This window comes from Nyctereutes procyonoides, unplaced genomic scaffold (assembly GCF_905146905.1).
Source record: "Nyctereutes procyonoides isolate TBG_1078 unplaced genomic scaffold, NYPRO_anot_genome, whole genome shotgun sequence".
NCBI classification, from domain to species: Eukaryota; Metazoa; Chordata; class Mammalia; order Carnivora; family Canidae; genus Nyctereutes; species Nyctereutes procyonoides.
Window position 1 is genome coordinate 50273287 of NW_026575121.1, and position 13387 is coordinate 50286673.

Here is a 13387-nt window from a genome sequence, read left to right on the forward strand (position 1 = left end):
CTGATTACAAAATTTATATAAAAGTGCAAGGGACTCAGCATAGCCAAAATAGTCTTGAAAAAGAACAAAGTCTGGGGACTTCTACTTCCCAATTACAAAACGTGTTACAAAGCTACAGTAATCAAGACAGTGTTGGAAAAAAAAAAAAAAGACAGTGTTGTACTGGCCTAAGGATAGATATGTTGATCAATGGAATAAATAGATTGGGGGATCCAAACGTAGTTACATTATGATCAGTTGATTTCACCAAGTGTATGAAGACAATTTAGAGTATTTACATATAATCTTTTCAATAAATGCTACTGGGGCAATTGGATATCTTCATGCAAAAGATCAAAGTTGTTCTCCTCCCTATACCGTATACAAAAATGAACCTAAAAAGAAAAAAAAAAATCACAGTCCTAAAAGTAAGAGCTTTCTAACCTTTGGTTAAGTGATGACTTCTTAAGATGTAAGATGCCAAATGCACAAGAAACAAAAGGAAAAAAACTTAATGTGCTCTCAAGGGCACCAACTAGAAAGTGAAAAGACAGAATAGAGAGAAAATACTTGCAAATCATGTATTTGTTGTTAGGACACTTTTGTTTAGAATATGTAAAGAACTCTTACAACTCAATAATAAAAAGCCCAATTTTAAAAAGGTCTAAGGACATGAATAGAAATTTTTTCCAAAGATGATACACAGACAACCGACAAGCCCATGAAAAAAGGCTCAGCAGTATTAGTCCTTAGGAAAATGCAAATCACAACCACAATGAGTTACTGATTTATGCCCACTGGGGTGGCTGTAATAAAAACGATGGACAATATCAAAGTGTGGTGAGGATGTGGAGAAATTGGAACCCTCATACATTCCTGGTAGGAATTTGAGTAAAATGGTGCAAACCTGGAAATGATTTGGCAGTTTCTCAAAAGGTATGCCATTACCACATGACCCAGCTAGCTATTCTACCTCCAGGGTTATACTCAAGGGAAATGAAATCCTATGTCCATACAAATGTTGCATATAAGTGTTCATACTGACATTTTTCATGAGTGAACAGAAACAAGCCTAATATTCATGATGAATATGTAATATTAAATAAAATGCGGTATATTTATAGAATGGGATGTTATGCAATTATAATAAAGTATTAACACTACAGCATGGGTGAAATTTGAAGACACTATGCTAAATGAAAGAAGGCATCATGATAGACCACAAATTCTTTGGTTCCATTTATATGAAATATCTAGAATAAGCAAAGCTGTAGAAATAGAAGGTACATTAGTAGTGGTGTAGGGCTGTGGGGGTTGGGGGAGGGGATCATGGAGTGATTTGCTAATGGGTCCAAATTTTCCTTTTTGGGATTACAAAAATGTTTTAAAGTTGCCTAAAATTGCCTGGAGTGATGGGTACACAACCCTGAATATACTAATCACTGTTGGATTATGCAGTTTAGATGGGTTAAATTTATGATGTGTCAATAAAACAACTAACATTTTTAAAACAATGTATTATATATTCAAGAATTTACTTTCCTATTGGTATAATAGCTTAAATTTTAGAAATTAAAGTCAAATGATATTGTATTTTCTAGCATGATGAAGTCTTTTTTTTTTTTTTTTTTTTTATGATGAAGTCTTCTTTAAGATTATTTCTTCTCGGGACGCCTGGGTGGCTCAGCGGTTGAGCGTCTGCCTTCGGCCCAGGGCATGATCCTGGAGACCCGGGATCGAGTCCCACATTGAGCTCCCTGCATGGAGCCTGCTTCTCCCTCTGCCTGTGTCTGTCTCTCTGTCCCCGCCCCCCCGTAGTGTCTCTCGTAGATAAATAATAAAATCTTTTTTTAAAAAAGATTATTTCTTCTCATAAAATGTTTATATGACTGCTCTCGATTTAGTTACATGAATAAACTTGACAAGTACAAATGTCAGGTGTTCGTAGGCTACTACCTGGTGGGTAAGAATGGTACATATATGTAATCCAGAGTATTTTTCCATTCTTTATTTCCTCTTCTGCCTTTCAATGTGAGGGATATAAAGTTAAATCAACATAGAGAATTTTTAGTTTCTGTAATGGTGGTGTAGCTTACTTATTTCCAACTAACCCTCCTCCAAATAACAATTAGAAGCTCCAGAGAAGATCTACAACAATTTGAAAGCTCTGGATAATAACTAAAACCAGTCAGAATTCAAATGGATTTTGAGCATTTATAGAAGGAAAACACATTGGATGAGCTCCAAATGTGTATGACATTTTCCCTGAAGGCAGTCACCATTGCACGCATGTATCAGAGCATGGCCAGAGCTCAGGAGTTAGCCACTATCTCAGTGACTTGAGGTCGTGAAGAGTGATGCTTAGAATTTTAAGAACCGCTGAAAATTGAGCGGAGATATCATGGTAAAAGAGAGCAACAGAGTGAGGATTTCTGTATCTGAATTTAGCTTCCATCAAATAGATGGTTGACTCCTGAAATGTGCATGCATAAAGACTTCAGGAATCCCAGCTTATGAATCCTGCTGGAATGCTGAATGAACAGAGCTGAAATTTCAGTTGCTGCCCTCCAAGGAGATGGTAATGTTTGGAATTTGAGCATCACTAAATTTGAGGGGCTTGTAAACACCTTGAGTTTTTCAGAAAAACCCCAGAGGGACCATGTCTTAGAAGAAACACTATGTTTCTGGAATAAGGACTTTTTTTTTTTTCTTTTTTTTAATTTTTTTAATTTATTTTATGATAGTCACACAGAGAGAGAGAGAGAAAGAGGCAGAGACACAGGCAGAGGGAGAAGCAGGCTCCATGCACCGGCAGCCCAACATGGGATTCGATCCGGGGTCTCCAGAATCACGCCCTGGGCCAAAGGCAGGCGCCAAACCGCTGCGCCACCCAGGGATCCCTGGAATAAGGACTTTTAATAACTTCTGGATTTGGATTTCTAAGTTCCTAAAAGCAAAACCAGGTAGACATCCTATCACAGCACAAAGATGAATCTTCATGATTTCAGAGTGATCAGCCAGTAATTTAACTGCTTACTGTAATAAAAATCAGTCCTTTTCAGGGGAAGATAACAGGAAAAATAGCCAACATTTCCACAATTGAGGATACAAAAACAATTTCCTTGGTGTACAGTTTAAGAATTAAATTTGACCCAGAGTCAAGTGAAAAAGCAGTCCGTAGAAAACAACTGTGAGACTACTAAGATGTAGATCATGGATAAGATTTTAACACAGTTACTGAAATTATTTTCAAATATTAAAGATCAAAATGAGGGAGTTAATAGGGCATATATGCATATACCTGGAAACTAACAAATTGCCAACTAGAAATTCTAGATCTAAAATGGTACTAACGATCCTCTGCAGTGGAAAACCTACAGGCTAGGCTGAAAGTATAATGGTGCTGGCAGAAGGAAGAGTTGGCAAACTTAGAAGCATAGAGACTATATTGTGTGAAGAGAAACCGTATTTTACAAGTCTCAGTGACCTAAGTTGATAGGATTAGGAAGTTTAACTTATATGTATTTGGAGATACAATAGATAGAGAAGACAAAATGGGGGAAAATATTTGAAAAATATTTTGTTATCCTCTTTAGATTGGAAACAGGACAGAGTTGTCTGTATTTGTCACTTATACTCAACATTATACTAGAGATCCTGGCTAGTACAATAGAAAATAAAAAAGTCATGGAGATCAGAAAGGAAGAAATAAAATTGTTTCTGTTCACAGAGGAATTTTGTTTACATAGAAAACTTTAAGGAATCTAAAACAATTACTGGAATAAATTTAGCAGAGTTGCAAGATAAAAAGTCATTCAAATATAAATTGTGTTCTAATAATGAAAACTTAGGCAAATACTTTAACAAAATCTAGACCCACTTGTCAGAGCATTAAGGCTTGGAAAAATAATGAAGCATAAGGATTGAGGAAAGGAAGCTTTCCAGGACAACTTAATAGGCTACTTAAGAAAAACTCTATGGAATCTGTGATGCAACTAATAAGACTGAAACAAAAATAGGCATAATTTTAACAAAGTAGATTCAAGACTGCCACACTTTGTTGGGAGAAATTAAAAATGTGTAAAGTAGGTGAGAGCTATTATTATTCTTATAGATAGGATAAAATACTGATAAAGTGTCAGCTCTCCCTCTATTAATGAAGAGATTTAGTGCAAGCCAAAACATAATCCCACTAGGGTTGTTTTGGGGAGGATGGAGAAGAAATTGCCTGTTGATTTTGAAATTTTTATGAAAATGCAAAGAATAGCCAGTGTTATCTTACTGATGGACAGACCTGCAGAACTTGGTCTGCAGATTATCTTTTAACAACTAGATGAACCTCTTCCTCTTTCTCATCATACTAGAAAAAGATGAATCATAGGTCTACATGTAAAACCTCTAAAGGAAAATCTGAATATTTCTTCTGGGCCTTGCTATAGTCAAAACACTTCTTAGCAAAGACATAAAAGCACTGACATAAAAGGGAAAATTCATATGTTTTTATTAGTATTAAGATTTTCCATTAAACAGCAGAGATACATGTTTGTTAGAAAGATTAAAATCCTAAACACTGACAGTACCAAATGCTTGTGAGACTGTGGGACCACAGGAACTCTCATTCATTGCAAATGGGAATGCAAATGGCATAGCCATTTTGGAAGACAGTTTAGCAGTTTTTGTACAAAATTAAACATCCTTTTACCATATGATCCAGTAGTTGTACTACTTGGTATCTATCCAAATGAAAATGTTTCTGCACTGAAAGTTGCATATGAATGTTTGTTTATAGCAGCTTTACTCATCATTGCTAAACTTAGAAGTAACCAAGGTGTCTCCTTCAGTAGGTAAATGGATAAGTAAAATGTGGTATATCTAGACAATGGACTTTTTAATTCAGCAGTGAAAAGGTATTAACCATTAAGCCACAAAAAGACATGGAGAAACTTTAAATGCATAATGCTAAGTGAGAGAATCCAATCTGAAAAGGTTTACATTCTAGCTGTACAACATTCTGGAAAAGAATGTTGGGAGACAGTAAAGATCAGTGGTTGCCAGTGATCTGGGGGGGTAGAAGAAGGATTAAAATAGGTAGAGCACAGGGAAGTTTTAGGGTGAAACTGTTATGTATGGAATCTTAATGGTAGAGACATATCATACATTTGTTTAAACCTGTAGAATATACAGCTCAGAGAGTGATTCCTAATGTAAACTGTGGACTTCAGTTAATACTAATGTATCAACATTTGCTCATCTATTTTAACATGTACCACAGCAATGCAAAATATTAATAATAGGGACGCTGTATCCAGGGTGAGGTGAATGAGGGTATATAAAGGAACTCTACTTCCTTCTCTATTTTTCTGAACACCGAAAACTGCTCTAAAAAAAATTAAGTCCATTAATGAAAACAAACTGCCAAAGTAAGACATTTTTAAGGAAATTTGTAAGCCACAGAGGGGGAGAAAATATTCACAAAACGTAAATCTGACAGAGGCTTTCTAAAAGATAAAGAACTCCCACAAATCAGTAAGACCAACATCTTAATAAAAAATGGGCATTTTTTTAATACAAGTGACCAATAAACTCTAATACTGAGGTGTCCAACATAATTTGTCATAAGACAAATGCACATTAAATTATAATGAGAGCTTCTCAGTCAGCCACTAGCCTTGCTAGAAGTAGAAACACAATATGAACTGGTGGCAAGGTTATAGAACAAGCTCCATTGCTGGAGGCAGTATAGATATGTTTTAATATCTTGTGAAAGAAGTTGGCAGTTTTTATAAAATTAAACATGTTTACCCTATTTCCACTCCTAGAGTTTTTACCCACAAGAAATCAAAACATCTGTCTTCAAAAAAGACTCATACAAAGAATGTTTATAGCAGTTTTGTTCCTAAGAGTGCATCAGCCAAAGGATGAACTAATTTCTGTATGCTTGTACAATAGAGTACTACTTGACAATACAAAATGAATGAACTGTTCAACATGCATGAGCCTCAAAAATATCCCATTGGGCAAAAAGAAGCCACACATCGGAGCACGTGTTTTGGTGTCTGTTTAAGTGGAGCTTTAGTCTAATTTATAGTTGAACTACTGGGGGAAGGGGTAGATTTCCTGAAAGGATACTGATGGAACTTATATTTGTGAATTTCACTGTCTATTAATTGTAGGTTAATATATTTAAAAAAATAACAGGTTTTTGAAATAATTGAGGATTTCAGATGTTTGTACCAAATTATGGTAACGATTGATGGTATTGACTCTTATCTGGCATTCTTTACCATACACCAATCTGAGCATGCTATACCTTTTATCTTTTTTAATGACATATGGATAAAGTGTTCTTACTATCTTGGCCTCACTGATCAGGAAAGAGACACAAGGAGAATAAGTGACTTGGAAGGTCACATGGTTTTTGGGGTCAGTGGTCAGGGCTTGTAGGGGTGATGGCTAAACTCCATTGCCTTTCCGGACTAGTCATGGCCAGTGTTTCAATTGAGAACGTGAAGCTTTATTGGTGGCAGAAGAAATAGGGTTTGCATAATATTAAACTCTATAAAATTATAAGTAACATCAGTATTTGTTTCCTGATTCAGGTGTCATATGTATTATTATTTGTAATGCTAATGATATCAACCTTGGGTATCTCATAACCCTTTCTAGGCAGTATTTTGTGATACACACTCTTCTACACAGCCTCCTCTATTTGTACAAATTTTAAATTGCATATAGGCAGGATTCTGTTCCTCTACTATGACAATTTCTTGCTTTGAAGAGGTTCTCTGAAAAATGCTGCTTTTATCTTTTTTCTACAGTGATGAACTTTAATGTTGGAGTGTTGTAAGTTCTCACATAATAAGGCTTAGATTTTTGTTTGCTTTGGCAGTAGACTTCTGTTTAAAATTCCTTTAATCTGTTCATTCCATGCTTTTTATATTCATTTGATAGCTGATGGCTCTGTGAAGAATTTTATATAAATTTATTGAACTAATAAAACTTGTAAATTCTTCCTCTATCCCAACTTGCTAAAAGTGAGTTTTTCAGCAAATCGCTGAATTTTTGTCATCTTTAGATTTTTTTTTTCCTGGAGGAAATAAGAAACAATTCATATGTTAGATCTAAAGTTTCATTAAAATTGCTTATGCCCTGTCTCAGGCATTTTAAGTGGGCCATCTGTCTAAACATCCCTCTCTTTTTTTTTTTCTGATCATTTCCTCGACTTATTCATGAACCATGGGAGGGCTCCTTTGTAGTCGCCATGTAGCTGGTTCTGTCTACCCCCACTGAATACATCTATGTGCTTGCATAACATATCTTTTCACCATGCTGGAAATTCTCTGAACTTGGTTCAGATGAATGGCCCACTTTTCTGAAGGCCTTTTTCTTCCTGCGAAGATTTGTATGCAGAAGCTGACCTCTGTGGCTATGGAATGCAGCGTATTATTCTTGATCATTTTACAGACCACCCACTGTGAAAGTTATGATCAAGGATTGCTTAATGATTCTTTGACTACTAACATTGTTTTAACTCAGTATTTCACTCCTAAATAGGTAATGGCACAGTTGAAAACCAGCTTTTCTGAGTGTCTCATAATATGGTTTTGAGATGCTTATTAATCCTTGATAACAAAGATTTCTGTGAGTTATGTTTACATAAAATCTGCCTTAAACACAACACTTAATAGCAATGTATTTGGGTTAGTATTATTTACACTTTTTTGAGGAAAGTATTCTAGTAAATTAAATGGATTAGCAATAGCATTTGTGATAATGAGCTGTTTTTACTATAAAATACAGAAAAATTTAGTTTTATTGAGCATATTCATTCTGGTTGGCTGATGATAATCAGAGTGGACAGGTCTGGATAAGAGCTATTATTTGACTTGCCTTGTGAGTAGCTGTTTATGTGAATTCCCTTTTCCTGGGTTTTGTTTGTTTTTTGAACCAGTAACTTAAATGATATCAGCTTTTTAAGTAACTAATAAGCTGCACAGATGAAATTTTTGATCAGAGGGCATCCTCTTTCACTAGGATGTAGTTCAGTAAAAAGCTGTTTTCTGTGTACCATTACTGTAGTAAGTTGTGTGAAACTCCAGGATTTTTTCTCTCCATTTCCAGAGAGTTATTTATAAAAATCTTTGAGACTATTTTAGATTTAATGAATAAATATAGCTCTTTTCTAAAATTTAAAATATAACTATAAAATGTAACTGGTTTATAATGATAAACATATTTGTGCTAGTGAGATTGATACCAGTGTTTCAAAGTAATTATTGTTACTGTAGTTTCAGTGGTTTTGCAGAAATAGAGCACATGTACTTTCAGGTTGGTGTGTGTTAATATCTTTATTTATAGTTTATTATAGTTTATTTCTACTGCAGAGTTTATGGATCTTTATACTGGGCACATATGCCCAAACCCATCCATTTTATTTTAAAACAAAACTATTTTCAAACTCACATAAAGCCAGAAGAGATTTTAACAAGTTGTATTTGTGAAAGAATTGAATGCATAAAGAGATTGCACAGTGTGACTATTTTTTTTTTCATATCTCATGGGCTTACTTCCACAGGAAATCCTCTTAGTAACTCGTCATCTAAAAAGATATTGTTTGGAAAGTACCATCTCAGAGTTGTATGCTCAGAAGAAAGAAGAGCTTTCCTTTTGCTTTCCCAGCGCTGCGCTAGCTGTATTTCACATGTGTAGCAATTTTGATTCCAAGGGACTGAAAGAGTCCTTGGTACATTGTTAGTAAGAGAATGGTCTAAGATAAAACCTCAGGATTTCAACTGAAAAGAGACTATGCTCTTTGCACAAGGTTCCTCTTGGGGTAGGTTATAACATATATGAAACAGATGTGGATCAAAATAAAACAATGGAAAAATAAATAGTAGTTAGGTTCTGAAGGGTGGCAACTGTATCTCGCCACCATCTGTAGGATTGCTTTCTGTGGGAAAATGCAGTCTGGGTTCCAGCAGGATGTCAGGATTAACTTCCCAGCTCCTCTGGAAACAGGCTTGTTGCATAACTCAGAGTGGTCTCCAGGTTTACTGGAAGAGTTACCTTCTCTGGTCTACTGAGTTGTGAAAAGTACTAAGCATATAATAAAGTTTAAGCGGAAGGGAGATGAATGAGGTTGTACTCTGATCAGTACCTATAATTAGAGAACGCTTATGAGAGAGATGATATTCATGAAAAATTTGTGGAGCAGAAGGAACCCAGAGTTTCCTTAAAGGGGTTTTCGTTATGGGGGGGGGGGCGAGGGGCAATGAGTATAGGTCTAGGGTTGGGACTAATCAAAGTAATAAAAGTTACCATTTATGTGCATTATTTAACCTTTGGTATATCACTATGATATATGTCTGGTTTGACTCTTAGAGAGACAGAGACCTAACAGTTGGCCCAAAGTCAGAACTAATGAATGGCAGAGCTGTGTTTCTTAGCTATTTCTGTGAGTCACCAGAGTCTGAGTTTGTGATCCCTGGGTTTAGTTCTTCTGCAGGTTTTATTTTGGTTTTATTTGTGAAGTAACTTAAGGGTTTGGCACACTGGCTATACAAATCAGAGAATAATCAGAAATAAAACCAGATACAAGAGTGGGGTGTTATTTATAAGAAACTTGAATGGTAGGTGAGTTAGCTAAGATTTCAGTAGCCAAGATTTAAGAAAGCTATGTTGTCAGCAATATTAGCTGCCAGGTTATTTCTGTTATCACAGTATCCCTGAAAAGGTCAGGGGTTAACCCTGTTTGAAGGTAAACAGGGCGAAGTCTAGAGAGGTCATCTGTATAGCCCAAGAACATTCAGCTTGGGGTCCATGCTCCTTTTGGAGTGTACTCTGCCCCTTGGGTGACACGGCCTCCCCTTTGCAGTCATTGGCACATTGCAGGTGCTCCTCAAATTCCTTCCAGCTGTTGCCCACCCCAGCCCTTTCTCCTCAACGTGCAGTGGGACCTGGGGATGCAAAAATAAGGCATGATCTTGGTCCTTTAGGAGGTCACAGGCCAGTCGGGGAGATAAACAGATGCCTGCCCCATGGAATGGCATGCCCAATTAGAGGTGGGCTTGGCACACAGGAGCACTGTACCCCATGCTGCTCTTCCTCTCTCTTCTCCTCCTCTGCCTCCTGTATGTTTCCCTGTTGTTCTTTCCAGCTCTCCTATGTGAAGCTCTGTCCACTGAAACCATCCTCTTTAAATTGCCAAAAGAGAATCCTCCATGTCTCTGCCATGCGCATTAGTATTGGTTTGTTGATGCATTTTTAAACTTTTCTTTAATTTTAACTAAATCCTATAGTATTTAAAACATTTCTTCATCTTCAGAAAATAAACAGTGGGCCAAATACAAATGTTCACCTAAATCATCCATAATCCTCCATTAGACATTGTGTCTATAGATGATTTGATCATAATCATAGTTTTTGTGACTGAATTTTTTTTTAATAGAATACACAGAGAATCCTTTTGAAGTTTGAGGGAGGGGATATTAAAACATAACCTGCAACATCATTTCAGAGTTATGACATAAGACAAGATCTGGATACTACCTGTTTAGTAGTTCATAAATATTACTTTGCAACTATAAAAATTGAAAACACTTAATATTTAAATTAGGTTAATTCAGAAATCATTAAAATTTTGTTACTTTAAAATTTGTGAGAAATACTTATATTCTAAAAATGTTTTTGTCTCTTGCTGTTTGACCCAGTTTTTCTGGATCATGTAATGTGGATCATGGGCAGGAAAAGACCTGTGTGTTAAGACTAGCATCACTGATGTTGTATTCTTATCCAAACAAACAAAAAACCAAAACAAAAGGAAAGGATACAAGAAACTTTCTGGATGTGGTGGATAGGTTTATTACTTTAATTATGGTGATAGAAACACAATTGAATATCTATTTGTATGTTAATTATATGCAATTTTTTAAAAAAGATTTTGTTTATTTATTCATGAGAGACACAGAGAGGCATAGACACAGGCAGAGGGAGAAGCAGGCTCCTCACAGGGCGCCCGATGTGGGACCTGATCCTGGACTGGGACCACACCCTGAGCCAAAGGCAGATGCCCAACCACTGAGCATCTCAGGCGTCCCGTTTTATATGCAGTTTTTTGATACCAAGTATAACTCGATAAAACCAGAAAAATAAGAGACCAAAATTGTAAATTTTTGAAAATAGTCTGGAACAGTAACCAAATAGTGAAAAGAAATTAATATTGCATAAAGTTGATTTTTGAAAGACTGTCACAATGAAGCAACTCAAATACACAGAGTAGGTGATGGTGCTTTGAGTAGATGGAGGAAGCACAATTATCCCAGAATGATCTCTGTTGTCCTTGGAATGTCTGTGTGTTTTTTGTTTGTTTTTAATTGCTCTAGTTTAAACCTGAAAGCTTTTTTCAAGGATAGAACCTTTTAAAATAATGTGCTGAAGTACAATCTTTGGCAGTTTTACCCAGCACACTTAATGTCAAAGGAAAATCAGTTTACTAAGAGAATCCTATAAGATTAACTATTTTTTTCTTTTTTTCTGCTTCAGAGTGCCTATTATTAAACCACAAGTGGCTAACTGGGAGCTCTCAATAAAATTGCATGATGAAGTTCATACTGTCATAGCGTCAAACAGTGGGCCAACAACGTTCTCTGTGAGTTTTCTTTCTTTGCTTTTTTTTTTTTTTTTGGTCAATCTTGAAATTATCTGTGAATATTTAAAGCAGTTTTTAACCTATTCAGTGACTGTCGTCTTTTGAATCTGTGACAAAGCTGTGTGTTTGTCTTCTTTAGGAAGCTGAATGTAAATGGCAGTTTTTGTTGTCTCACGTTAATTAGGAAATATATTCTGAGATTTAGCCACATTCTAAACTCACTTCCTGACATCTGATTCATTTTCCTTTTGTTATTAGAAGTAATATGTTTGTTTTTGTCACAGAGAAGAGCATCTTTAGGTATAATTCCAAACATATGATAGCTGTGGTAGGTAATCATTGTTTTAAACAAGTAATCTGAAGCCTATATAACATTTTCTTGAGACTTCAGGTTGTGTGAGACATTCTTGAGGCTAAATTTACCTTCTGGTGACATTCCTTTTGTTTTGAAGGAACTTAAAACTTGAACTTAAACCCCTTGGATAGTACCATGCTAGAACTGTTTTAGTTTAATTCCGGTCTATACTGAACAATGTTACATTAAGATTTAGTGTTTATACTGTGGTACGAATGATATGTTTTAAGTTCTGTGATTTGAGATTGCCAGAAAAATACCATGGAAGGTTAACTTGCGTCCTTTTTTGCTTTCAGCATGAACCCACAGAAGCTGTTGTGTAGTTAGTACAATGAATATTTTATTAAGCTACATTTCTTTTCTTGTGGCTAAGTTGCAATGAAATGTCATTTTATTGTATGGAAAAATGACTTTTTTAATAAAAAGATTTGAATAGGATATGAAAATCAAAATAATACAACTTCACAGAAATAAAACCTGGTGAGGCTGAGGTATTTAGTGGTAGTTTTGTTTGTATGTTTGTTTTTACATAACCTCTACCCCTGGCTTGGGGCTCAAACTCCAGACCCCTAGGTCAAGAGATTCCTGCTCTACAGACTCCAGCCAAGCAGGTACTCCCTTGTGGCAGTTTCCTGATGATAGAAAATAACACAAGTCAGGAGTTAAGGAGAATTCATTTATGCACCATATCCTTATTACATCCCTACTGTGTGCTTGGTGAGTGTTACACTGGAGAAACTGACATTTTTATGTAGTAGTCAGTCACAAGTAAATGAATTAAGTGTAGTCTCCTGGTTGTCTATAAATTTTGTGATTCATTCTATATGCCAAAATTGTTAAAGCATTTGTTCCTAAAAGGTATTTAGTCACCTTTCTTAAAATGAAAACTATGTTGGAGCTAAGCAATTGTCTTATGATATGTTTTGTGATGGTCTTATGTGATTCATTACTTTCCTCCTTTCTATATGATCATTTTAAAAAGTAGTTTTATAAGTGGAAACTTAAGTGGACATCAGGTTGGGTAGCAAGTTATATGTATTGAAGTAAAGACTATAAACATTGTAGTATAGCATTTTCCTCGGGGAAGGTTAACTTTACAAAAATGTAGACTTAGCATAATTTTCAGTTCTGTACTGAGTCACCACTGAAGTGTTACTGTTCATCTGATACTCCAATATGCTATTTTTCTAAGCAGTGCCTTTAATAAGAAAACTGCTCAGATTACTTCTTAAAGCTGTTATTTCTTTGCGCTTATTTCAGATTCCATGTTGAAAAACTAGAGACCATCAACTCAAGTGGTGTCTTTGACTTTTTCCTGAAGAATTACTCCTTGTTTTACCTTTTAGCTCATGAGAAAAGTAGGGCTGTTTGAAAAAACACATCAAAGTTATTCTATTAAAAATTTC

At 35.6% G+C, this 13387-nt stretch overlaps 1 protein-coding gene across 1 annotated transcript in view; it reads left to right on the forward strand.

Moving 5' to 3' along the window:
* Positions 1-13387, forward strand: part of PCCA (propionyl-CoA carboxylase subunit alpha) — a 404157-nt gene that overhangs the window by 248326 nt on the left and 142444 nt on the right. Inside the window, exon 19 of the mRNA XM_055335978.1 lies at positions 11521-11626. Coding sequence (XP_055191953.1) covers positions 11521-11626 — 106 coding nt within the window. The remainder of the gene's footprint in view (positions 1-11520; positions 11627-13387) is intronic.